Source organism: Trachemys scripta, chromosome 10 (assembly GCF_013100865.1).
Source record: "Trachemys scripta elegans isolate TJP31775 chromosome 10, CAS_Tse_1.0, whole genome shotgun sequence".
Lineage (NCBI taxonomy): Eukaryota > Metazoa > Chordata > Testudines > Emydidae > Trachemys > Trachemys scripta.
In genome coordinates this window covers 2,131,412-2,159,253 of record NC_048307.1, presented here as the reverse complement: position 1 = coordinate 2,159,253, position 27,842 = coordinate 2,131,412, and the positions used below count along the sequence as shown (strand labels likewise).

Here is a 27,842-nt window from a genome sequence, read left to right as displayed (position 1 = left end):
TTTGGCCACCCCAGAGGTGTGGTGACAGGCAGGAGGCAGGACAATGACAGCGCTGAGAGGAGATGGGGTCTCGGTTCCTGGAGCAAGAGAGCCAGCGGGACCCGACTGAGTGTGAAGAGCAGAAACCTTGGAAGGGAGGGGAAAGGATTTTGGGGTGAATATGGATTTCAGTGGAAGTGGGGGCTAGGGAAGGAGAAAAGCTGGCAAAGCCCCGAGACAGGTTCTGTGGCCCCCTGGCAGGGGACATGTGCAAGGAGAGAGACATTTCAGGGTCAAAAGTGACCCAGTATTTCATGGGAGCCAGGTCATTTGCCGCACGCACAGAGTGAAAGGGGCGACTTGCGTTTTAAACGAGATGCTTGTTGCTTTAACGAACTCAGCGCTTGTCAGCCGCACTGTATTGACGCCGGTGGTCAGAGATGGTGCAATGACTCTTCCCCGGGACCCTGACATTCGTATAATGCATCCTCTGAGAGCTGCGCCTGGGGCATCCTGACGCTCTTTGCTAAGCACCTTTCCAGCTCGCTGACTGGCTGTACGTGACCCCTTTGTGCTGTCCCATCTGGCACACACTGATGGCTCTCGCTGCGTTCTCATACGCTCCCTTCCCACTAACGCCCGGCTGGGTCCTTCGCCTCTGTGGTGCAGCTGGTTTCATGTACATTGCAGGGCCATGAAGCTGCACTCTGGATTTGTGGCAAGGGAATAATGCTTTTGGTACAGATGCTTGTCCGTTCTGGAGAACACCTTGCAGCGCTGTCCTAGTAGTAGACGTACACGGTCCTGCGTGGGCCTGTCCTTTATCCACAGCTTGCCCTCTGCTCTCGCAATGAGCTTTACAGCTCGCCCTTTCCGGCTACATCTGAAGGGAAGGGAAGGGAACGGGCACTGATATTCCATGCCTTGATAGCACATCCCCCCTGAGCATCTCAGAGCTCTCTCCAAGCCCTAGTTGTGCCTCACAGCTCCTGACCCATAGGCAACTATCGTTAGCAGGGCTGGATGAAGGCGATCTGGGACTTTAGGGACACCACAAAAGAGGTGGGTAGATGGTTTGGGCCCGCTGCACTCTTTCCTTTCTGCCACAACACAATCTGCTGCTGGGCTAAGTGGCAAGGCCAGAGCAGTGAGGCTTGGAGTTAACCACCAATGAAATGCCTGGGGCACTTTCCCTTCTATGAGCTATTGTTTCAGGCTCTCTGCAGACCCAGGCAGGCATCACTGTGTCTGTTATACTTGGAAAAAGAACAGGAGTACTTGTGGCACCTTAGAGACTAACAAATTTATTAGAGCATAAGCTTTCGTGGACTACAGCCCACTTCTTCGGATGCATCTTCGGTATGCATCCGAAGAAGTGGGCTGTAGTCCACGAAAGCTTATGCTCTAATAAATTTGTTAGTCTCTAAGGTGCCACAAGTACTCCTGTTCTTTTTGCGGATACAGACTAACACGGCTGCTACTCTGAAACCTGTTATACTTGGGTAACCTTTTGGAGCTTTACTTCTCAACCATGAGGGATAGAAGCTTACTTTTTTTTTTAATGAAAGCAGAATTTGCGATATAATCACATGGTTCCAGGAGTTGGGGCCTTATTCTGACCTGAACATTAGCTCTAATTTACAGATAAGAAAACTGAGGTTCAGAGAGATTGACTTACCCCAGGTCACACTGTGATTTTTGTGTCAAATCCAGATCTACAACCCAGAACCCCTACGGCCAGTATTGTAGCTAATCCATGAGGCCATTCTGCCTTCCTCTTAGGAACATTGGAGCTTCTCGATAAGGTCAGAGCTCTGGGCAGCCTGGCTCTGGAAGTTACTAATATCTGCTTCCAACGAAGGCAAAATGCCCCCAATGAACCTAGCCAATTGTGTGATGTGGAAGGAGAATTCCTAGCTGACCTGCCTGCTTGCAATCCAGGTACACCCTGAACGATCTGTTTTCAGAGCTGCAGAGCTACAAATGTTATCACTGCCCCTAAAAATATTCAGCCCAAATTAAAATCTAGGCACATTTTTACTGGCCTCTGCCTGTGTATTCTGCACACCTAATTTTCCACCTTTACAATTTGGACGACAGACTGTTTACACTCAATGTCATTTATCCAAATATTCAGATGTTTCCGAGACTATATTTGGAAAGTTCCTATTTTTACTTGGATTTACGTTAATAATTATTTGCTTTGACTGAAGAAACTGTTATATTTAAATAATAAATTTTTTGCCAAAATGCTGTCACAGCAAAGCTGCTTTCCCTTTAGGAACCTCCAAACGTGGGCTTCCTTCCAAACCCTTCACCGATCTCATTCTGTTGGCTTTGCATACCCCATCTTTTTTATTTCTGCTCTTCCCTTCGAGGGATGTGATTGGAGGACGAACTGTGGCTGCAGGATTCGAGAAAAGATGCTGGATGGATGGTGACTCGTCATCAAATCAGACAGGAGGGCAGGGCAGTCAATAGTGAAGATAAAATAAGAGGTTTTCACTGTCACCAAATTAGCCTTTGATCTTTGTGTTTAAGTTTAGGAGAGCTGAGGGTCTCTGCTGGAGCCCCCTCCAATATGGAGTTACCCTGGTTTGTTTTCTGATTATTCATAACAATAAAGAAGCCTCTGCCAGGTAAGGAAGTAGCAATACAAGGATTAGGATTATTTACCAAGTCTATCTATAAACATAGGAAAGAAAAATTAGCATGCTAGGAAGAACAGTGACAACAAAGAAAACTTCCGAAAGAACCAGCCCATAATCCTAGACAGCCACACCATCCGGCAGCTGTGTTGAATTGTAGACCGCTACACCAGCTGGCGGTTGCATTGAATTATAGACAACCGCCATGTCCTTATTTCAAATCACAATGTAGGTTTCCCTCTCCCTCCCCACAACCACCAAACTGTCCTGAGAATTGGACATGCCGTGCCTTGGTAGCTGCGGCATCCTGACCTGCTCCTGACTTTGGGGGAGGGAAAGCTGAACCTTCACACTCAGGTCAGTGCTCAGCTCGTCCGTGCACACACCAGAGCAACTGGTACTTCACTCCCACTCCAAGCATAAGCAGGTCCGGCTCCAGGCACCAGCCGAGCAAGCTCACGCTTGGGGCGGCAGATTCTAGGGGGCGGCATTCCGCCCAATCCTAGGGCGGCACGGCCGCTTTTGTTTTTGTTTTGTTCGCCAATCCGGCCACCCTGTAGGGGGCGGCAGCGCGGAGGAGGGGAGCCCCCTGCTGGGAGCGGGCTGCGCGCTCCGTCTGCCCCAGCCGGTGCCATGTCTGTAGCAAGCCCAGCAGGGCAGCCCACGTCCTTCCCTCCCCGCCGACCGGAGCGGTGCGGAGCTCTCCCAGCAGGGAGCCCCCCTGCACCTAGCTCCGGCCACAGGTATTTTTGTTTTTGTTTTTCCCCGTTTTGCCGTTCCGATCGCGCTGCAGGTTTTTGGGGGTTTTTGTTTTTTTTTTTGCTTGGGGTGGCAAAAAAGCCAGAGCCGGCCCTGAACATAAGATTCCTCTTATGGTAACTACCTGTTAAATGTTACATTATACCAAAGTAAAAGACAGTTTAATACATTCCAAGAAGCAGGGAGTGAAATCCTGGCTCCACTGAAGTCAAAGGCAAAGCTCTCGTTGACTTCTGTGGAAGCAGGACTGGACTCAGTATGTGTGTGTTAACCTGGCATATATTATCTCTTGCTGTGGATATTGTGCATTGTCCAAGTAACAAGGCCTCTACCTGGAATGCATCAAGAACATGGTAGAATTTATGCTCTGCACTCAGAAGATGGAGAGATCATGGACCTAGCTGATCTATTCAGTTGTGCTCATTTTTGTTTTCTTAATGGAGACATACGTCATCACTGACAGAAGCAACCAGATGCCGCACTGCATGGAACACTATCACAAACTCTATTCGCCTGAAACTACATTTGGAAGCAGCATTAAATGCAATCCCCGGGCTCTAGACTGTCGAAAAGTTTGATATAGAGCCATCTATACATGAGCTTGAAAAGGCAATCACCTTCCTAGCGCCAGGAAAGGCTACAGGAAAAGATGGAATTCCAGCTGCAGTACGGAAAGAAAGCGGACATGCTGTGCTTAAACATGGGCACAATCTCTTGCTTGTGTGGTGGAGGGAAAGAGGGGTATCACAAGACATGGCGGAGCCAACACCATAACATTGTATAAATACAAAGGAGATACAAGTACAGGGGAATCTTTCTCTTTAATGTTGTAGGTAAGGCATTCACATGGTCATTCTCAATAGACTGAAAGTTCTCGCTGAATGTCTATATCCAGAGAATCAGTGTGGCTTCCGCACTGGTAGATCAACTATTGACATGGTCTTTATACTAAGGCAACTGCAAGAAAAGTGTCAAGAACAAGGAAAACCTCTCTACATGGCCTTCGTTGACCTTACAAAGGCTTCTGACCTGGTCAGCAGAAAGGGTCTTTTCCAATTGCTAGAGAGAATTGGTTGTCCCCCAGTGCTCCTCAGACTGATTGTTTTTCCACAATGGCATGAAGGCTACAGTCCAGTATGATGATCAATCTGACAGCTTTGAAATCTACAGTAGTGTCAGACAGGGAATGTGTTTTGGCACCAACACTCCCCGGTATGTTATGTCTACTGCTTTCTCATCTAGCACCAAGAGTGTAGGTCTCCATGCAAGATCAGATGGAAATCTCTTCTACACTGCAAGTCCAACTGCAAAAGGCAACGTCAATCACCTGCTGATAGAGCAACTTCTTTTTGCTGACAATGCATTGCTCATTGCGTACAGTGAAGAGGGGCTGCAGCAACTTTGCACTAGTTTGTGATGAATTTGGACTAGCCATCAATCTAAAGAAGACCGTGATTATGGCACACGGTGTGTTGACTGCACCAGAAGATTTATTGGCTAGCACCATGCAAGACGTTGTGCCCAAGTTCTGCTGTCTAGGATTGACTGTATCAGATAACATAGCTAGATGACAAGCTTAATTCTCACCCCGGAAAGGCAGCCACCCCATTTGTCCAGCTGACCAATCGCACCCTCTGTCTTCACTGTATTCTAAACATCAAGCAAGAAAGCAAAGTTCCTGAGACTGAAGTACTAGAGAACACACAATTACCAAGTCTAATCACTGTTCTCAAACACAGATATCACCCATGGCTTCGTCATCTGCACCGCATAGAGGATGGACATGTCCAAAGGACGTCTCGTATGGGGAACTCGCAGATGCTCCAAGGCTGACCTAGGCTTTGGTTCCAGGACATTTGCAAGAGGGACTTGAAAATGTTCAGCATCAACTCTGCCAGCTAGTTGGATGTAGCTAGCAACAGGCTACGCTAGAGGGCTGTGCTGTGCCAGGGCGTCAGAGGTTGAAGAGAGGTGGTGGAGAGAGGGAAGGAGAAAGCACAGCAGGCCTCAAGTGCTAGTAGCGCTCTGGCCTGTCTTCTGGCACTTTACTCCTGTGCTGTTTGTGGCAAGGGCTGTGACTCGAGAATTGGACTTTTTAGATCCTTGCAATGCCGCAGGACAACCCACAGTAACCGAACTGCTTTGGCGTTTACACCATCGTCTTTCAAGCCGGACGGCTGCCATTCAGTAGTTTTTGTGACGCTGTTTAAAACTCTGCGTACGAACATGGTGACAGGTGACCTCGCGAACAACTCCCTGTTCTGAAGGCCTGGCTTTGCAGTTATAACTTTTGGAGTGTGATCCACTGAGCTGGAGATGGAAAATAGCAGGAAACATTCACAAGGTCCCTGGGTGTGTTGGGCAGGGACTGGAAAGTCTACGCCCTGCTGCATTTTGTAATGCGATGCTCACTAATATCAATGATTACAGCCCTTTTGGGGGAGAACAGGAAAATGACAATCAGAATATGTATCTCCCCTGTCATTCTGACAGTGCCTGCCACCCCAAAGCCCTGTACAAACTCAAACACCTACACAGGAATCGCTGTACCTGTTTGAAACGCAGCCTCTGCGGCTGGCCATGGGGATGAGGAGGCAAAGAGGTGGTCTACAGTTTAGTGAGAGAAGGACACTTCCTAGCTCGAATAGATCACTTGCATGAATCACAGCATTTAGGGTTTTTCTAGGGTAGCCCAGTTTTTGCTTCTAAAAAAAATTCTTAGCGTCTACTTAAAGCCCAATATGTTCACCACAGTGTTTGGGGTTAACTAAAGCTCGGGATCACTTTGAAGATCAGACTCGGTCCTTCAAAACGCCATGAAATTTAATGTAATGTCCTGAACACGGGGTGAGAAATCCCCATTTTGAACAGATGTCTCACTCTTCTCCATTGGCCCAGCTACCTTGGCTTTCCAGCCCGCTATGAGACTTTGTATTTGGGATATTTGAAGAACTGCACTGCTGGTTTCATCCCATCTGTGTGTGGAGCTGGCAGAGGTGCTGAGAGCTGAAATGCCGCTTCCCTGACAATTGCAGGATCCTTTGCTTAGCCGGTAACAACTAGCAGCACAGGTCTGACACCGACAGCAGAGCAGACACTTGCATTTCTTATACCACTCTGGGGGTTTAGACTCAGATTACTTCAGCTAGAAGCTTGAACTCAGACGTTGGTGGGCAAATAAAGGAAGAATGGCGTTATTCGCTGTTTTGTCTTGAACTGTAGTTATTTCTGAATTTCAAGTGTACACATCTGAGGTTTTTGACTATCTTAAAAAGTATTTAATTTCACTATTAAGAGCCTTTGTTCTGCATTCTGCCTTGATTGGGGAAAAAACCCAAGTGTTACTAAGCTAAGATTTTCATCTGCTTTGAAGCTCTGAGGCTCCTACGGCAAATAGCTCATTAAGAATACATCTTTTTCCAAAGTGTAAACAAGAGAGCTAACTGGAAGCATTTCATTTCATCTGCGAATCTTCGCAGCTGTCTTAGCTCTTACTTCAGGGGAACTAGCGATTGCTCTCTACATGCCAAGAGAAAACTCAAAGAAAGTGGAGTTAGGGCTCATCCAAACCGTGAGCCTGATCCAAAAGGTGCGGGGGAATCAGCAGCTCCCACTGGTCTCAAAGAGAGCTAAGGCACCGGGATAGACGCCGGGCTTTTCAGGATTGGGCCCTCTAGTCCTAAACTGGGCTGATGGAACAGGCTTTATGTTAAAAGCAGCTCAGTGGAATTAAAGGGTTTGCTGAGCGCTTGTTATTTCTGACTGAGCGATACGCTCCTGTTTGGGCAGAATTGCTCTGTAACTTTGGATATGTTGGAGCACTGGTTTGTGTTTTGATGTTGTCTAGCGAGTGTCTTGTACACAGCCCTGCAATTGCTGCCTGGTGTGTTGGAGGGAAATGTGCGGAGATTAAATAGAGGGCAGAGGAAAAACTATCCATTTTGTACATGACTATTTACTATTTCAAGTTGCTTGAATATTCAACACAAATCACTTGTGACCTATATTCAGTGTAATTGCTTTTATTGCAGGGTAAGTATCCGAGATGTCAGTTCAAGCACCACAAACCCAGTGCTCATCTCTGCCTTACTCTGCATTGTTCAGAAGCTAATTAGGGAGGAAGGAGAATCATAGAAGATTAGGGTTGGAAGAGACCTCAGGAGGTCATCTAGTCCAACCCCCTGCTCAAAGCAGGACCAACACCAACTAAATCATCCCAGCCAGGGCTTTGTCAAGCCGGGCCTTAAATACCTCTAAGGATGGAGATTCCAGCACCTCCCTAGGTAACCCATTCCAGTACTTCACCACCCTCCTAGTGAAACTGTTTTTCCTAATATCCAACCTAGACCTTCCCCACTGCAACTTGACACCATTGCTTCTTGTTCTGTCATCTGCCACGACTGAGAACAGCCGAGCTCCATCCTCTTTGGAACCCCCCCTTCAGGTAGTTGAAGGCTGCTATCAAATCCCCCACCCCCTCTTCTGCAGACTAAATAAGCCCAGTTCCCTTAGCCTCGACTCGTAAGTCATGTGCCCCAGCGCCCTAATCATTTTTGTTGCCCTCCACTGGACTATCTCCAATTTGTCCACAACCTTTCTGTAGTGGGGGGACCAAAACTGGACGCAATACTCCAGGCGTGGCCTCACCAGTGCCAAATAGAGGGGAATAATCAATTCCCTCGATCTGCTGCCAATGCTCCTACTAATGCAACCCAATATGCCGTTGGCCTTCTTGGCGAAAAGGACACACTGCTGACTCATATCCAGCTTCTCGTCCACTGTAACCCCCAGGTCCTTTTCTGCAGACCTGCTGCTTAGCCAGTCGGTCCCCAGCCTGTAGCAGTGCATGGGATTCTTCCGTCCTAAGTGCAGGACTCTGCACTTGTCCTTGTTGAACCTCATCAGATTTCTTTTGGCCCAATCCTCCAATTTGTCTAGGTCACTCTGGACTCTATCCCTACCCTCCAGCATATCTACCTCTCCCCCCAGCTTAGTGTCATCCGTGAACTTGCTGAGGGTGCAATCCATCCCATCATCCAGATAATTAATGAAGATGTTGAACAAAACTGGCCCCAGGACCAACCCCTGGGGCACTCCGCTTGATACCGGCTGACAACTAGACATGGAGCCGTTGTTCACTACCCATTGAGCCCAACGATCTAGCTAGCTTTCTGTCCACCTTATAGTCCAGTCATCCAATCCATACTTCTTTAACTTGCTGGAAAGAATACTGTGGGAGACCATATCATAAGCTTTGCTAAAGTCAAGGTATATCATGTCCACCACTTTTTCCGTATCCACAGAGCCAGTTATCTCATCATAGAAGGTAATTAGGTTGGTCAGGCATGACTTGCCCTTGGTGAATCCATGTTGACTGTTCCTGATCACCTTCTTCTCCTCCAAGTGCTTCAAAATGGATTCCTTGAGGACCTGCTCCATGATTTTTCCAGGGACTGAGTTCAGGCTGACCGGTCTGTAGTTCCCAGGATTCTCCTTCTTCCCTTTTTAAAAGATGGGCACTACATTTGCCTTTTTCCAGTCATCCGGGACCTCCCCCGATCGCCAGGAGTTTTCAAAGATAACGGCCAATGGCTCTGCAATCACATCAGCCAATTCCCTCAGCACCCTGGGATGCATTAGATCCGGCCCCATGGACTTGTGCATGTCCAGCTTTTCTAAATAGTCCTTAACCTGTTCTTTCACCACTGAGGGCTGCTCACCTCCTCCCCATACTGTGTGGCCCAGTGCAGCAGTCTGGGAGCTGACCTTGTCTGTGAAGACTGAGGCAAAAAAAGCATTGAGTACTTCAGCCTTTTCCACATCATCTGTCACTAGGTTGCCTCCCCCATTCAGTAAGGGGCCCACACTTTCCTTGACCTTATTCTTCTTGCTAACATATCTGTAGAAACCCTTCTTGTTACCCTTCACATCCCTTGCTAGCTGCAACTCCAATTGTGCTTTGGGCTTCCTGATTACACCCCTGCATGCTCGAGCAATATTTTTATATTATTAATATATTTTATATATTTTATAGGAGAAATAACTAATGGATGGGAGGTTTCAGTTACTTTCCAAACATCCCCCTTGCACAGAGGGTCCCCGCAGGAAACTATCAGTTCTGGAAATTTTCATTTAAAATGTTTGTCACTGGGAAACAAAATACAGTGCAAATGTGACACTAATGGTTAATAAAGAACGCCCATGCGGGCCCTGGCTCCACAAAACACCTGTTATCCCAGGCTCTCAAAGGGCTTCACAAATAGAACCTGCACTGCCCTAACCACTGACTTCAAATAAGCTCTTCCAAGCTTCAGCTTCTCTTACAAGTGGTTGGAGATCCTCAGTCAACGCCCACCCCATATCCCAAGCGAGCTTTTTTCTCTGTGCCACTTCGGTCTTTTTCTCCTCTGGAAACCATGTGTTTTCCACAGGGTCCAATTCTCTGTCTGGCAAAGGGGCTCCCATCTCCTCTCTTCCTCCTTTCTCTCTGCAGAGCCCCCTGGAGGTTTTCAGTCTACACTCAGAATCGTGGTAATGGAGTTCTTCAGTAGCAGCATTTCTATCCAACTTCTGTAATGTACCTTTTTTTTTTTTACTCTAGAATCATAATGAAAAGTGCCCCTGTGAAAATTTACTTGCTTCCAGCATGTGTGAGTGGTTTTTATACTCAGTAATGCCACTTTTCTATCATTTGGTCTCCATATTTGGTATTTCTTTAATAATTAGTGGCAGATTTTGTACTTATGGTTGCAATTATCTAAATGCCTTTGGGACATGTTCTGCCAGATAATTGAATTTCCTTGGTATATGAATGCACAGATATTGTTAGTGAACGCAGGCTGGACCCAAGAATGTTTTAGTGTCATGTTCAGATAGATGAGGCTTTTTCCTTTTAAAAAACTAATAAAAACAAAGTGTTTTGCTTTGCTGTTCTCAGCAAAAGCCTTGCTAGAGGCCAATATTAAAGAGGGGAAGCATTATCAGTAATTAACTGGATGTATATTTTAATTATATCCAGTGTTGCTTTCCCGGGTCTCAGTTAATCCTCCATGTGCCAAATTAAAAGGTGTAGCAAGTGCCACTAATCCATGGACAGAAACATGCGGGTCTTGGAAGAGTCATTCCTGGAGCCAGGTAGAGAGGAGAGATGGGAGGCCCTGGCAGATTGAGGAGCCTGTCTGCCTGGTACCCGGGCAGGAGTGTTCCCTACAGCACACTCTGGAGTGCTTTGTCCAGTCCAGTTATAGAAGTCCCAAGCAATCGGTTCTTCCCCCATTTCCCTGGGGAAGACGGTTCTGCAGCCTGATACATTGGGCTCCTGGGGAGCGTCTCCTGGTATTCCGCCTAAATTCTCCCTTTCTAAGGCCTTGTCTACACTACAGAATTTTGTCGACAAAAGTTATGTCGACACTCAAAAAGCCCTACACTAAAAATCGGCATTGCATGTTCACACTCCCTCCCTCTGTCAGCAGAGCACGTCCACACGTGGCGCACTAGCATCAACAGTGTGAGCAATGCACTGTGGGTACCTATCCCACAGTCCAGCTCAAGTATCAGGGGGTAGCCGTGTTAGTCTGTATCTACAAAAACAACAAAGAGTCTGGTGGCACCTTAAAGACTAACAGATTTATTTGGGCATAAGCTTTCGTGAGTAAAAACCTCACTTCTTCGGATGCATAGAGTGAAAGCTACAGATGCAGGCATTATATACAGACACATGGAGAGCAGGGAGTTACTTCACAAGTGGCGAACCAGTGTTGACAAGGCCAATTCAATCAGGGTGGATGTAGTCCACTCCCAATAATAGATGAGGAGGTGTCAATTCCAGGAGAGGAAAAGCTGCTTCTGTAGTGAGCCAGCCACTCCCAATCCCTATTCAAGCCCAGATTAATGGTGTTGAATTTGCAAATGAATTTTAGTTCTGCTGTTTCTCTTTGAAGTCTGTTTCTGAAGTTTTTTTGTTCAATGACAGTGACTTTTAAATCTGTGATAGAATGACCAGGGAGATTGAAGTGTTCACTTACTGGCTTGTGTATGTTACCATTCCTGATGTCCGATTTGTGTCCATTTATTCTTTTGCGGAGGGACTGTCCGGTTTGGCCAATGTACATGGCAGAGGGGCATTGCTGGCACATGATGGCATATATGACATTAGTGGATGTGCAGGTGAATGAGCCCCTGATGGTGTGGCTGATGTGGTTGGGTCCTCTGATGCTGTTGCCAGAGTAGATATGGGGACAGAGTAGGCAACGAGGTTTGCTACAGGGATAGGTTCCTGGGTTGGTGTTTCTGTGGTGTGGTGTGTAGTTGCTGGTGAGTATTTGCTTCAGGTTGGGGGGTTGTCTGTAAGCAAGGACTGGCCTGCCTCCCAAGGTCTGTGAGAGTGAGGGATCATTTTCCAGGATAGGTTGTAGGTCGTGGATAATGCGCTGGAGAGGTTTTAGCTGGGGGCTGTATGTGATGGCCAGTGGTGTTCTGTTATTGTCCTTGTTGGGCCTGTCCTGTAGTAGGTGATTTCTGGGTACCCGTCTTGCTCTGTCAATCTGTTTCCTCACTTCCCCAGGTGGGTATTGTAGTTTTACGAATGCTTGATAAAGATCTTGTAGGTGTTTGTCTCTGTCTGAGGGGTTGGAGCAAATTCGGTTGTATCTTAGGGCTTGGCTGTAGACAATGGATCGTATGATGTGTCTTGGATGGAAGCTGGAGGCATGTAGGTACGTATAGCGGTCAGTAGGTTTCCGGTATAGGGTGGTGTTTATGTGACCATCACTTATTTGTACTGTAGTGTCCAGGAAGTGGATCTCTTGTGTGGACTGGTCCAGGCTGAGGTTGATGGTGGGGTGGAAATTGTTGAAGTCCAGGTGGAATTCTTCAAGGGCCTCCTTTCCATGGGTCCATATGATGAAGATGTCATCAATGTAGCGCAAGTAGAGGAGGGGCACTAGGGGACGAGAGCTGAGGAAGCGTTGTTCTAAGTCAGCCATAAAAATGTTGGCATACTGTGGGGCCATGCGGGTACCCATAGCAGTGCCACTGACTTGAAGGTATAAGTTGTCCCCAAATCTGAAGTGGTTGTGGGTGAGGACAAAGTCACAAAGCTCAGCCACCAGGCTTGCTGTGGCCTCATCAGGGATACTGTTCCTGACAGCTTGTAGTCCATCCTCATGTGGAATATTGGTATAAAGTGCTTCTACATCCATGGTGGCCAGGATGGTGTTTTCAGGAAGAACGTCAATGCACTGTAGTTTCCTCAGGAAGTCGGTGGTGTCTCGAAGATAGCTGGGAGTGCTGGTAGCATAGGGTCTGAGGAGAGTGTCCAAATAGCCAGATAATCCTGCTGTCAGAGTACCAATGCCTGAGATGATGGGGCGTCCAGGGTTTCCGGGTTTATGGATCTTGGGTAGCAGATAGAATACCCCTGGTCGGGGTTCTGGGGGTGTGTCCATGTAGATTTGTTCCCGTACTGTAGCTGGGAGTTTCTTGAGCAGATGGTGTAGTTTCTTTTGGTATTCCTCAGTAGGATCAGAGGATAGTGGCCTGTAGAATGTGGTCTTGGAGAGTTGCCTGGCAGCCTCCTGTTCATAATCTGACCTGTTCATTATGACTACAGCACCTCCTTTGTCAGCCCCTTTGATGATAATGTCAGAGTTGTTTCTGAGGCTGTGGATGGCATTGCGTTCTGTACGGCTGAGGTTATGGGACAAGTGATGTTGTTTGTCCACAATTTCAGCCTGTGCACGTCTGCGGAAACACTCTATGTAGAGGTCCAGTCTGTCATTTCGACCATCAGGAGGAGTCCACGCAGAGTTCCTCTTCTTGTAGTGTTGGTAGGAAGGTTCCTGTGGGTCAGTGCACTGTTCAGTGGTGCGTTGAAAATATTCCTTGAGTCGGAGACGACGAAAGTAGGCTTCCAAATCACCGCAGAACTGTATCATGTTCGTGGGGATGGTGGGACAGAAAGAGAGTCCCCGAGATAGGACAGACTCTTCTGCTGGGCTAAGTGTGTGGTTGGAAAGATTGACAATGTTGTTAGATGAGTTGAGGGTACCATTGTTATAGCCCCCAGTGGCAGGTATTAGTTTAGATAGCTTACAATCCTTTTTCCTCTGTAGAGAAGTGAAATGTGCATTGTAAATGGCTTGTCTCATTTTTGTAAAGTCCAGCCACGTTGAAGTTTGTGTAGAAGGCTGGTATTGTATGAGAGTCTCCAGTTCTGAGAGCTCATTCTTGATCTTCTCCTGTCTGCTGTACAGGATGCAGGATACAGGATACAGTCCAGCTCAACACCTTCTGCCACTAGGTCTTGTGGGAAGGCCGAGCAGATTGTGGCGTATCTTAGGTGTTTGTCTAACCTGCTCTTAAAAATCTCCAATGATGGAGATTCCGCAACCTCCCTGGGCAATTTATTCCAGTGCTTGACCAGCCTGACAGTTAGGAAGTTTTTCCTAATGTCCAACCTAAACCTCCTTTGCTGCAATTTAAGCCCATTGCTTCTTGTCCTAGCATTATTAAGGACTTCAGCATCTGCTCCTCCATGACTTTAATCATTCACTCAGTAGCATCCTTAACAAACTCCTGATTTTCTTTTCTATCCTGCCTTTTGGTTTCCCTCCACTCCTTGCGTTCCCTTTTCTCTGCTTTGGAGAAGTGCAGGACCTGCCGGAACATGTCTTCTTTGCTCCCTCTTGGGCACTTTCTTATCTGGTGGAGACACTTGGGTGTGTGGGATGTTCCTCAAGGCCACACCTGCCGAAGCGGAAGGAACAATGCACAGAAGCAGGATTGTTAAGTTCACGCACAGCATTGCCACATTTCAGTAAAATACACCTCTGGTAACATAACAATCACTGTCTCCCTGACCCTTGGCAAGCACACATCTCGGCGGACACCCAAAGCATGATGAGTGTTGGCTGGTGGGGTTGAGGGTGCTCTACCTGGGGAAAAGAGTGCTCTGCAAAGGTTGTGGTGCAGTCAACTAGGGAGAAAAAACACTTTTCCATGGGCGGGGGGCATTGTAGCAGACATCTCACTGCTGAGGGTAAGCAGGGAAGCGAGGGTACATCTACTCCATACTTGTGGCTTCCGCCCTGCTCCCTGTGTGCCACTTTGGTCTCTGCACAAGTGATTGCCGAATGGTGCGGGAAAGTTTCCTACAATGGGGGAAGGAACAAAACAGCTCGACCAAGGAACCTCCAGCAGAGGCTTGCCGAGTACCTCAAGAAACTTTCCTGGAGATCTCTCTGGAGGATTCCCGTGAGATCTCAGCGTGCATCAACACTCTGTTCCGCCGTACTGATTGGGGGAGGAGAGGATGGTTGTTTCCCTGGCTGCAAGGCAATGGAGTTCAAACTGCTGACCAGAGCGGTCACAATGGGCATTGTGGGACATCTCCTAGAGGCCAATTAAAGCAATAAAATCAAGCGTGGGGGTCTACACTGGCACTTAGTCAACAAATATTTTGTGCAAAAAGCCTTATGTCTCTCATCAGGTTGGTTTTATTTTGTCACCAAAACAGGGCATTTTTGCTGCATCACAGTGTGTACACATCCACTGTTTTGTCGACAAAAGCTGTCTTTTGCCCACAAAACTTTGTAGTGTAGACAAGGCCTACGCTTCATCTACCCTTCATTAGCTCAGGAGGGCCTTATCTACACTGGGGTCATTTACATACCTTTTCTTACCTCTTCCTTTGGCTCTAAATTCAGCCAGTTTGTTGAATTTGGCGGTTCAGTTGCAGATTTTTCTTATTTTGCCTGGGAGGCCCTTGATTTTACGCTAGGTCTCACCGGGAAGCCTGTCTGGTTTCCGGTTTGAACACTAAAAGAATGGAATTCCCACCCTGTATTAAAGCCCCATTTCCCTGGAGCAACACGCCTGGTGCTAGTGAGAAGCTGGATGTTTGATCCGGGCTACTCCTGCAGCTGCCTCCTCCTGGTTTCTCTTTTCCAGGGGACCAAAAAAAAAAAGTCTCTGAAACTCCAGAGCGTGAGCCGGGGGCGAGGCGCCAGAGCACAGGGTTTGCCTCTCTGCAGCCTAATCCCCCAGGCCCTTTGCTCTGGGCGGTGTTGCTTGCATGGCTGAGGCACTGACATCCTGAGCCTGGGGGCGCGGGGGAAAGGTCCCCCTTGACGCCAAAGAACCACTTCATTCCTTTGCGGCCTAGACAACCTTCACTTGGCTCCAATTCGATCGGCTCTGCCAGTCCCTGGGCGCCTCCCAGAACACACTGGAGCACCCACCGCTGTACGGCAGCATGTAGCCGAAGGATGGTCAAAATATCTGCTGGGCGGAGCCGCTAACCTGCCATACAGCCAAGCATGACAGACAGTGGGTCCTCGCCGCTGCTCCCTCCTGGCGCGGTAACCTTCCTCCTAGCAGCTCCCTTCCTTGTCCCCTCCCACTGCTGGCTCTCTCGCTGTCCTTGTCATCACAGGGGTGCTGGAATTCTGTACCTGACGTAGCTCGGGGCGAGCGGAGGGCTGGTATCTGCTTATAATCATTGGCTTTTTCTGTCTTAGCCTATGACGTCGGGATTTAAAGTGCCAAGAAAGAGAGAGGAACCCTCCCACCCCAAGTGCCACCCGTGAGAGTGAGTATGACGCCGTTCACCTTCCGAGCACTTTGAATGACTGAAAATTACATTTGTTCCATCAACATCCTTATCTCCTTTGGGCCCCAGCCAGGGGGAAATACAAGGGCACAGCACTTCTTTGGCACAGTCTGAGATGTAACCTACACTCCTGCTTGGGTCTGGACACAGCAGGACAGATGAGGCTGCCAGGGAAGTGACTTGCCCTCCAGCACTCTGCAAGTGCTGCGACTTGTGTAGCAAATGTTACATGCGCATTGTCAGAGAGCTGAGCTGGGGCAAGTGAGACGTGAGAATGAGAACATGGCACTTCTGACCCCAAAACTGTATTGTCCAACAGCCCGAGGCCAAAACATTATTGAGAACGAGGGGATTTTTTTGGTTTTTGCCCCATTGTAGCTGCTCTGATGTAGCTGTGCTAGTGCAACCTGTAGTGTGGATACGCTGCATTGGCATGAAAAGTGACTTACACTCGGGGTTTGCATCAGTGTAGCTACGCTGGTGCAGAACACACATCCCCCCCCCCCCCAGGTGCAAACCAGGCTAAAGGTTAGCGCAGAGGTGATAACCCACAGGGTAGGATGGGGCGTATCAGATTGTTACTGTACAGCCCTCATCCTGCATTTCTTCTGGTCTAGGTGACAGAGTGGGGAAGGATACCAGACATCCGTTGGCACCAAAATAGATGTTTCGCCCCCTTTCTACAGCTAGTTTATACATGAGGCTCCTAAAATCAAAGGAACCCAAAACTGTGACCAAAACACTCCCTTGCGCGCTCCCCAGTTCACCCATTTGAGAGAAATGTGCCATTCAGACCTCAATCTCCAAAGGGCTCGGGGCTGGGGTCTTTCATCTGCCCCTGACAGGGAACAAAGGAACTTCCCAGACCTTTTGGTGGAGTTTCTTCCCTGCTCTGTGTGGGCCTGCAAGCCTGGCTGATGCTAGTGGGAAGAGGAGAACACGCCTCCAAGGGCTGCACCTTGCTAAGGCTCCGGCACGACGGTCAGCGATCCCCTTTGATACTGTTCCCACCAAGAGCTTTCGTCGTTTGGCAGGCCATGGAGCTGACACACTGAACGGATGCAAGAGCTTTCCATGTAGAGTTCTCTGGGGAATGCTGCACACACCCTGAAACTGAGTCAGCGCGCATTGTTCTTTATTGTAGGTAATGGAAGAGCTGTCAACCCATGCCCAGGCACATATAAACAGGGAGCTCAGAAGTGAAGAGAAACAGGTAAGAGAAGTGAATCCATGGTTCATCCTCCACCTAAAAACTGAGGGGTATGAGAAGCCAGCCATGGATCAGAGGAACTGCGAAAAGAATGAAACCTTGATGAGAATCAATTCTCTGTGGCTTAAATTTTTGTATCTACTGCCCCTCCCAATTAGAACTGCAACTATTAAAAGAACTACAGCAAAGGGAATAAAATGGATAAAGGAATAACTACCCTTTATGCATTTAACTTGCTGTGTATTCGGAATCCTCCAGTCCTGACCCTTTTCCCTTGCAAACAATAAAATAGGCCCTTTTTCTGATGTATAGGCAGGTGGGGGAGGTTCTTGTTTTCTTCTTCCTTATTTTTAATTTAGAGCTATTGAGCCTGATTCTCAGCTGCCCCAATTTGTGCTGGGGGATGCAGGGAGAAAGGGGGCTCTAGCCCTGCCTTCTGCTGATCCTGAACCGGTCCCTGGGGTAAGTGAGTGTCCTAGGGGCTGCTTTAAATGATACTCTGCTAGCTGGGGATCAGGCAGAGAGCCATTGCCCTGCCCCGACCCTGCCACACCCCTACACAAAGGGCGGGAAGCGGATGCCAGAGAGCCAGCAGTCTGCTCTAGGACAGCCAGGGATCTCTTGTGTCAGGGAGAATCCTTTCCATCTACTTTGTTCTCTGGAGTTGGAGCTGAGAAGCTAGTCTCCGCTTCCCTGTTTTTTTCTGGAGGACTCCTTGGAGGACTGGAGAGCTGCTGGGCCTATGACATTGTAAGAGACAAGTCTGAAACCTGGCTGTGGAGAGGGGAAGGGTTTTTACTTGTTTGCTTTCTTAGCAAAGACATCTGCATGTGGCTGACTTCACGCCCAGTGACTTCCTGGGCCACTCCCTGTGTGTGAAGGAAAGCGCCGCTGTACATCTTTGCAGGACCACTGCCCAGGATTGTCCATGCATTTCTGTGGTTCCCACTGGGCTTTGACATGCCAGTGAAGCCAGGAGGGTGCTGTGTGGGGTGTAGGGAAGGATTTTTTCAATGGCAAACAATACAGATGATTTCCGTGAAAGCTGAGATTCTTTGGAAGAACGATTTAAAGCTAAATTCTTAGAAGGCTAAAATCCCTCAGCAAATATGTAACACTTACGTTCGTTTTCCATGGTTGGGTTTGGTTAGCGCTGGGTCCTAACGGCTTTCTGTCTTTCTGATGCGGGTGGGAAGCTGATTTTGAACGGTTTCATATGCGGTTGCTATTGAATACCTAGAATAAATGCAGAGGGGATGAGACTTGACATACTGATGCATACCTCCGCATGGGGATGGTCAAATGTGTTGGAGGAGAGTGCGCATCCTTTAATAAATTAACACCCCCCAAAACCCCACTTCTCACTTCCTGTTGTCCTAGGATTCAGAGGCAGAAGCACCAGTGCCCCCTGACCAGGCTTTAGTATTAATAAAGTGTTCCTTCTGGTTCTGCCTGGTAGCAGTGTCTGGAAAAATAAAGGGTTTTTCTTCAGTATAGGAGTTGACCTTTGCTAGTCCACATGTTATGCCCATCCTCTGTCCTCCACAAGCCATGAGCAGGGGTAGAACCCAGCACCTTCAATATAGATCCCTATCACTTGAATTCAAGGAATAACCCTGTTAACTTGTAGCAGTGGTAAGCTCTCATCCTCTGTGTGCCTCAGTTAGTAGAGAGGGACTCAACACACACTGCCAGCATGTTCTTCATACCTCCCCTTTAGCCTGGCAAGGGACTACAGGGCGACCCCGGACACTTTTGTGGGCTGTAGGACTGTTTTGTTGGCCCTTTTTCATTTGGACAGCTTTATCCCTCTCCCTGCCCGGAACGGAGTGTCCTCCCTCCACGCTCCAGCCTCCAAACCCGCTCTGCTGTGACATCTGTCTCCAGGATGTCTGTGGTGGACTAGGTCCAGAGGCCCCCTGCTGGAGGCCTTGTGTGGCCCCGCCTCACCCCGTCACAGGAAAAGAGCAATAGAGAGGTCCTCCTGCCTAGAGTAGCTATGTGGGACACAGCCAATGAGAAGGGCTTCAGGGAGCAGCCAATCAGGGCCCAGCAGGCTCCTATAAAAGGAGCTGCAGGGCCGGAGTGAGTTCAGCCTGCTTGCAGGGACCTGAGGAGCAAGAGGTGCTCCTGGCTGGCTGCAAGAGCTGAAAGGGACTAAGCAGGAAGCTGTGGTTGGTGAAACGAGTCCAAGAGCGTGGCTCAACAGGAAGGACTCAAGGAGAGGCAAGGAGTCCCCGGGGCAGAAGCCCTCAGGGCGCTGCTCAATTCCAGAGTAGGAGCCTTGCAACCTCACCAGACCAAGTGAGGGTACCGTGATGGGTCCTGTTGGGCTGGTTAAAGACTGAGCCTGGGGGGGCTGCAGAGAGGGACACACCAGCCGAGGGTACCTGCTGGACAGTGAGAGAACTGAGCCCAGGAAGGGCTGCAGGACACTTTGGATTGTGCACCCCACAAGGGGGTTGTTTATTTTGCACACAGACTGTGTGTGACTCAGCTGAAGGGCTGTGTCACCGAAACCTGCCTGACAAGTGCAGTGGCTGACGAGGGGGATGGGGACGACTGTGAGTGAAAGAAATCGAGGAAAAAGCTGCAGGAGTGCACTAGGGGGCTCTTGTGCGAGATGAGTGCACCCCATTACCTCACCCTAAGTGGCCACCCACCACGTGAACCTAGACAGATGTAAAAGGTGCTGTTGTGCCGGGCGTACCATTAGTGGAGCCCTGAGCCGTCCTTTCCCCCACCTGTTAACAGTGTGAGCAGAAGGTTGGGGAGCCAGGCAGAATGGCCTGAACCACAGTGGGGTGACCTCAACCTCCCAGTGATACTGGACAGGAATGACATTGGGGCCTGAATAAGGAGATTCACAGAGGCAGTAGACTCGGCACTGGGGAGTTCTCGAGCTGGGAACGCTCCTTTCTGCAAAGCACACACCTGCTGTGTTACTGGCTCTCAAGGAAATCACCAGGTACCCTCAGGGGCTCTGGTTGGTGCCAGCTCGTTCCAAGGGGCATGGCTTCTTGATGCACCCTGTGGCAGGCACCCAGGGTGCCCTGGCAGAACTTAAGCAAAGGATTCTGGCAGGCTTTGGGGCATGACTGTACCATTTCAGTTAGACCTACCCACAGTGGAACTAAAGCCGTTTCTTGGACCTGCTGGGAGCCTAGCCTACTCCACCCAATTCTTAGAACACCCACAAACTGGCTGGAGCACTTTTGCATGTGGATAAGGAGGGTTTTACGTAGGTTCTAGGGGGTTGGAACAGAAGAGTTCTCTAGTGTAGACAACGCCATTGACACAGGTGGCTCATTAACCCGCCCAGAAGTAAGGGAAGTAGGAATGGCCTCTAGAAAGGATCTGGTGTGTGTTCGCTGAGCAGGCCCCAGTGAGGAGCCCTGGGAGTAGCTCGGTGTGTGGAGAAGGTTGAGGTGGCTTTTGTGCCCTGCGTATGGAGTCGTGTGAGAAAGCCGCCTGCTCACAAGTCTCTGTATGCAAATCTGATTTTGTAACCAGCAGAGAGAAATCGATATGAATCAAATCATAAAAATGAATGAATATGTTAAAAGGACAAGCTGGGTCTATTTCAGCAATAACTCAGTGCTCCCAGCATTAAAACAGTCTGCTCTGAATAATGACACATCAGGAGCTCGAAGTCGCTTTAGGGTTGCCATGACTATTAGTTATTTTATATTACTTTTTTTCCCAAATATTGGATTTCCTCCTTTTAAAATATGGCTGCAATTTGCCTCGTGCTGCAGTCTTCCTTACAGCCGTGTTTAATAACAGTGCTCTGTTGGGTTACCCCTTAAATACAATAGGGCCTCTAATATCCTGGGCCATTGGCTGTTGCTGGATGCTCCAGGTGTAGGCAGGTAAAAAAGTACCAGCTAGGCTGCTGAATGAATCCTGCAGGTAGAGTGGGCTTGCTGAATGGGTCGGGTGGAGTGTGTCCTTACTTGCTATTGATTGATTTCCCCTGGCCTGTGAATGGACAGCGGTAGCCCAGCAGGTGGTGTTGCGAGGCGGGTCAGCCAGGAAATGGCTGGCTGCAAAGGGGTTTGCTAGGATTTGAAATATCTGTACATCTTTTTTTCCTCATTTAATGTGCAAGGTTTCTGTGTGATCTTACCAGGGTGCCCCCTAGTGTACACTAGTTTAGATTGCAGTGACACTTTGCCAGTCGCAGACCAGCCCAGAGTTGTTCTATGAGGATCTTCAGGAGCTGTACTAATGGCACTTCCCTCGTGGCTGAAATTCTTTGGCTTCACACTTTTCAGACACCTCTGAGTGGCTTTGGAGTCCACTGGCTCACTCCTCAGTGGAACATCAGCATGACCAGTGAGTTAGATGAACTTTACATGTGCATCTCTCATGGTTTCAGACCTGGCTCAGAGCTGTGGCTGGTAGGAGTGGGTTTATTCTAAACAGATATTAGATTTTTAAAAATAACTTTCTCCTTTTGGCCCAAGTGCTGCAAAAGGAAACCATGTTACTCACGTAAATACTGCCACATTTCCTGTGTCGGTTTTATTAGTAGTAACAATAAAGAATTTAAGGATCTGAAAGCACTTTATGAGCATGAATGAATTCAGCCTCACAATCCCTTATTGCATGGGGATTATTATTCCCATTTTACAGGTAGCAATACAGGGATTGAAGCCCTAATTTAAGTGTCAACTGGTTTTAAGTGCTTCAGTTTTTTTTTTTACTTGACCTCAGAAACCTTGGGGCTGATTTTCAGAGGTGCCGAACTCCCAGAAATCTATGTGAAGTCAATGAAAGCTGGGAGTGCTTAGCACCTGTAACCATCAGGTTTTCAGGTCTCTTGTGTGTTGGGCATCTCAAAATTGAGGCAGTCAGAATTAATGGCCCAAGTTACAGTTCACACAGCAAATCGGGCTGATCTGGAAATGGAACCCAGGAGTCCTGGCTTTCAAGTCACTGCTCGAAACCCCCATCCACACTAGAGCAGTTGCTTGTGGCCAATTGGCATCTGTATATTTACCTGTCCTCACAGCAATACAGCGCACACACTTAAAACATAAATCAAGTCTGCTGGCTAAGCGGCAGGGGGCGTGGCCAAGAGATTCCCCTCCCCCCCAGGTATTCTTACTAGAGCTAGGACAAGCTGTTTGTGCAAACTCAATTCCTAGTATGCAGTGCCAGGGAGACCCCCTTCTGGACAAGTTTTCCACCAGCTGCAGCATGCAAGAATCCACCCTCCTGCGTGCAATTATGTCTTCCATCTGTATGTGTCATAATTACACCTTCGGACCCCTTCAGGACAGGACCCGTGTGATCTTTCTGTTCTGATGCGATTCTGTTTCTCTTTCATTTTCAGGGTTTGTTTTTCCTTCCCGTTTCTTTCTGTTACTGCTGGGGATAGTCTCCTGAGTGGGATCTTTGTTCCTCAGCGGTGTAGCCAGGTTAGGAGACCATTCCCCGTCTGAAGCCGGTGCTGCTGCTGTTTCTGTAGCAGATCGAGCGCAGGGCACTTCCAAGGGGGTGGGGAGGAGAGTGGAGACGGCTATAGCAAGCAGAACACTGCATATAGATGCTGCCACGGAAGTTGTGAAGTGAGCACCCCAAAAATCCAGGATGTGGTGCATTAAACCCACTGGCTGCCATTCTGTGCCCTGCTCTTTTCAAGGCCTCACAGCCGATCAGGGGTGTTTTATGTACCCACCCCACAAAGCTGCCCTAAAATTGGTGCATGCGGCTCTTGGTGGATCTCCCCTATGAAGGGATTACTGGGATGGCATGGAGCCCCTGCAGTGGCCTCTACCCCACCACCTCCTGGATGCTGGGAGAAGGAGTGTGGCTGGGAGGAGGAGGTCTGGTCTGGGTGCCCAGGAATCCCTGGCTTCTCTAATGGGCCCCGGGACTCTTGTCAGCTGGTGCAAGTTAGAGCAGCCCCCTGGCTGTTTTACTCAGCTCTGGGGGACCAGTCCAGCACAGAACAGCCCCTGAACTGGAGCAGCAGAAAGGGCCCCTTTGAGCCCCCAGCTGTGACTCTGTCCCCAAATCTGCTGCCCCCGTTATCCTGGCACTTGTGGGTGTCCAGCAGCCCTGCCTCGTGCCTTGGACACAGGACACTCTCTAACCTGATCTGTGTCCCTCTGGCTAGTGACTCCCTCGCTTCCACACCCCCCACCCCGCCCCAAATGGCAGTTCAGTTCCCTGTGCTTGGCCGAACTCCTGCGCAGCGTCCCCGCCGAATACCGGCACTGAAAGGGGTTAACAGCACACAGTGCATCCTCTTGAAGCCTTTCGTGCCAAGCTCCCCTCCTGGTCTGTCCTTTGCCTGCGCTACCAAGTGGTTAATGTTTGTTGATTGCGGCACCATGCTCTGCTCGCCGTGCAGCCTTTGGATGCAGCGTGGCGCTTCCCGGTCTCCAGGGAACTCGTGGCATTTTGCCCAGATGGCATCAGTCTGTGTCTCAAGGACATAGCCCGGCGCCTACTGATTTTTGCAGCAGGAGCCTTAGTGACAGGTGAAGCTGGGGTTCTGCTTCTGTCTCTCTTTTTGGGGGGTGGAGGGGGCTCCTTCGAATGCCAGGGCACCAGCCAGCAGCTCCCTTTAATCCAGATGAATGATCTCGTACCTGGCTGTAGCCTGGGATTCCTTTGTGTGGCGGAGAGCCGGCTGGGTGGGCTGGATCCAGTCGCTCCGGCAGAGGAGTGTGCTCACTTGGCTCCTTCTCCTTCGACTAACCGTGCAGGTAGGCTGAAAAATCCCAGTCCCGCTGATTGTCCCGGGGGGGCTGGCTGGCAGTGCCCGGGCTGCTGGCCAGCGCTGTCCGCTATTGCACAGAGGGCACCTAGAACTGTCCCCAATTCTGTCAGCTGGAATGACGTTAACCCTTCCTGTGCTGGTGCCCCAGGTTGCTTGCGCTGCTGCTGCTCGGCTAACATAGGGATCCGCTGCCCATTTACTAGCTGCCTAGTCCCTCTTCGTTTCTCCCCTTCCTGCCCCACCAAGAGGGCTGAGGGGGAGAGAGGGCAGCGGGCTGGTGGTTATTGATAGATAGGGCCCGGGTGCCGTACAACCGTGTAGCATGAGAACAAAAGACAAATACGTAACACCGAGGCAGGGAGCCTGCTCGAAGGGGGGAGGGGCGTGATTGTAAGGCCCGCAGGGGCTGCTCCTGAGAGAGCTTGGGGCAGAGCTAAGGTGGTGTTTGCAAGTGGGTATTAATGTTTGTTTATGGTGGGGCCTGCTGGGTGCGGGGCACTCTCCAGGGGGAGGGCAGTCCCTGCTCTGAAGATGTGGCTGAACTGCGAGGGATTTGGGCGGGGAGAAGGGGAGGGAGTTCCACCCTGTGGGCCCATCACTGCAGCCACAAAGGCACCATCACTGGCCTTGCTGCAACGGGCGGATGGTGCGCGGGGCAGGTCCCGTCTGCACAAAGGGCAGGGCTGGCACCAGGAAGGGCCATATAAGCGAGCTGTGCCGAGGTAAAGTCTGCATGCCACCTCATGGCAGCTAGCACGAGTCAGAGCGGTGACCACTGCAGGCACAGAACAGCCCAGCCATGGGCCCTGCACATGGGGACTGAGGGTCCTGGAGTAGGGCGACCAGACAGCAAATGTGAAAAATCAGGACGGGGGGTAATAAGAGCCTATATAAGAAAGACCCAAAAATCGGGACTGTCCCTGTAAATTCGGGACATCTGGTCACCCTATCCTGGAGCCTCATGTCACAGAGTGCTGGGGGGAGGAGGGGTGTGAGTACATGACGGCTCCTTCGCACTCCCTGCAGCAAATTTCAAAGGCTGGCTCCTGCAGGCGGCATCCGGCACACGCATGGCGTGGGGGTGATTGTTACTGATACAGCGTATGGCCACGACGCTGACCACGCCAGCAATTCCTTGACTCAATCCAAAGGCCAAACGTGTTAATACAATTGCTCCAAACATGCCTAAAAAGCCTCAATAATAAGCGATTTTCTCCAGCCAAACAGCAACAAACATTTATAAGCATTTGATCAAGATACTGACAAACAGGCTAAGCCCAGAGATGCTTACTGGTTGGCTCCAACGTGGTCAGGAAGGTATTAGCAGCCTTTAAGAGTTTACTTTTTTTTATACCCTTTAACAAACAAGTCGTGTTATTGCCAATTATCAGACCTTAGCGAAGGCCAGAGGAAGCTGTTTCTTATATAGCCAATTATTTACTGCACCTGGTACTCAGTTCACCGTGATTTATTTCTTTTACTTCAGCCCAAAGCTCAAAGAAGAGAAGCCTGGTATTTCAAAGGGTCACAGCCACTCTTCTTTCTTACGAGCTCATTCTTTTTGATCCCATGCTTTGGCCCTGTTCCTCATGCTGACACCCCAACTCAATTTAAAACCACACTTCACCCAGGTCTAACGGGGTCTATGTTCCTACATTCCCCATCTTAAAACCCTCCATACAATGTGGGTTTTACTACATCAAGCATTTCAAACATACTTCTGCAACTTGGCAAAATTGTATACAGCCACCAAACTCTGCACTATGAAATCAACACAGGAATTACCACAATAACAGTAATAATGTCCAAAACTTTAAATGACAGCCTTCACCAGGAATGTAATCCCACAGTATATGCTCGCCCTGCCTTTAAATCACCCTACTGCAATTTTAACTTTGCCTGTATTTCGCTTACATTATGGAAAACTGGTACAAATTATAAAAATCTTGCTATTTATCACCACGGGAAATTCAGGTCTGAAACCGCACAAAGGCCAGTGAAAATAACAGTCCGTATAGGAAGTGGTCCTTTCCAGCCACCACACAATACTTGCCATTCCCAGGATAGGAAGTTTTTACTTTACCAATTTCCCAGCATCTCAGCCACACTGTTCAATTTGCAGACCGTTTCCCAGAGTACACCCACAAGCTGGCAACTCGGTCTCAGCCATTACTCCTGCACATGTAAGTGTTGTCTTTGCGCCCCCCGCCCCGGTAAACAGCAGTACAAGTTTGGGGCTTTCCCAGACCTTGTCATTGTCTTCCAACAGAATCTGAGGAGGAAAAGCAAAACCCTTCCACACCATATGGGCTGCAGTGGTTTCACATATAACTTCATGGTATTGGACCCTGGTTAATTTCTGTACCCTGCACTAATTAGTATGACCTCCCTTATTTATAGCTTACTTCTGTAGTAATAACAGAGGGCAACTTTCCTTGTTCTTTGTCACTTAAAGCTGCTTTTTACTTTATATAAAACATTTCCACCATATTACATCATTGCTTTTGCTTTTTACCTTTCGTAATAGCAAATTAACTTTATTTCATACATTTAGAAAAACCATTTACAAGATCATGCATAATAAACAATTAAAAGTTCTTTATCGATACATTCTTTGCTTTGTTTTTTAAAATGCAATGCAATTCTTAGATGCTAATTCTTGCTAAAACACTTGTTCATTTCATAGATGCAATACTTCTGCTGCTAGCTTCTGTTAAAATGCTTGGTCATGTTCCCACCGAGTCCCTGTCACTTGGTTTCAGAGAGACATCCTGGTCTCAAACAATTCAGCTTCCAGGCCAATTTTATTACATTCCCTCCAGTTCTGTTGCTGCCCCATCTTAGCTGTTTTATGCATTTAAAGTTTATTGTTTTGTCCATAAAGTCCTTTTAATAGTTTTTAACCATTTTTGACCAAATTTCAGTGACAGCAAATTACTGAAATTCAGTAACTCTGGTAGGTGCATAAACTGAACATTATTATACAATATTTCTCTAATAGATTTAACCCTGAGCCATTATTTGAACCTGTTTCCAGTCTAGGGCGTTTCAGTTTTTCTTTCTTTACATTTTTATACAATTGACCAAAATTATTTATTTTCCATTTACAAAACACCCCCATACAGGTTCATCACTCCCGGAATAAAATTTACTTTGGAACAAATCTTTTGGATAGTATTTTTAATGGTTAAGCTCCATTTCTTATACTCACTGATCTTCCTCGGTACTGGGTGGTTCCTGCTTCCACAGCACACCGGCATACGAAAAAAACAAAACAAAAACCACTTATTGTGGTTCCTTTGTGGAGCCTCTATAGGATTTTAATTAAGTCACATATCTTGTTTGCATTTCTTTTAGCCCTTTTACACTTCATATTCCCCTAGAATGCACATTCCTTTTATAATTTATCCCCACCCTTTAGTTGCCATAATGACACATTAGCAAAATTAATTTTCACATGAAATGTAACTATTTGTTTTGTGCTTAGAGTTCCCATGTACCCAGTGTCACCAGCGCTCATGAGTCTCATGATCATTATTTTGTTCCTTAAAGCCCCAGCTCCTGGAGTCAGGTGGATGTGTGATCATTTCAGTCTTCATTCTTACCGAAAAAGTAAGTTTCTAGCCCTTGTGGCTATGGAAAAAGCTTCAAAATGTGACACACACACACCACAGTGCACCCTAAAGTCTCAAAAAGCAGAAGGCAAATAAAGACCCCCAAATCTAATATTTTTTTTTACATAATCTCATGATTTTAAAGCCAATCTCATGATTTTTGAACGTGGGGTTGGCAATACTGTATACCCCCATCAAAATGATTGTCTGATCACTCAGCGCCTCCTTACAGTTCAGTGTTCCGAACATCGCTTCTCTTGTGCCACCACCCTGCCCTTACTGTGTC

The 27,842-nt window shown here is 48.4% G+C and overlaps 1 protein-coding gene and 1 long non-coding RNA gene across 16 annotated transcripts in view; one reads left to right on the top strand and one right to left on the bottom strand.

Moving 5' to 3' along the window:
• Positions 1 to 15,908: 15,908 nt before the first annotated feature.
• The window catches only part of TNRC6A (trinucleotide repeat containing adaptor 6A), a 173,912-nt gene continuing 161,978 nt past the window's right edge, over positions 15,909 to 27,842 (top strand). For 3 of the 15 annotated variants that reach the window (XM_034783085.1, XM_034783083.1, XM_034783082.1), the window contains exons 1-2: positions 15,917 to 15,975; positions 17,141 to 17,209. In XM_034783085.1, the coding sequence (XP_034638976.1) occupies positions 17,144 to 17,209 (66 nt within the window). In that variant the 5' untranslated portion in view covers positions 15,917 to 15,975; positions 17,141 to 17,143. Of the gene's footprint in view, positions 15,976 to 17,140; positions 17,210 to 23,799; positions 23,929 to 27,842 lie in introns of those variants that run through there. The other 12 variants (XM_034783091.1, XM_034783081.1, XM_034783080.1 and 9 more) reach the window with 8 other exon arrangements.
• On the bottom strand, positions 17,126 to 27,193 carry LOC117883617. Its single transcript, XR_004647351.1, has 3 exons — positions 27,154 to 27,193; positions 18,329 to 18,442; positions 17,126 to 17,286 (listed from the first exon to the last, which is right to left on the bottom strand). It is a non-coding gene; the product is annotated as an uncharacterized LOC117883617 (long non-coding RNA).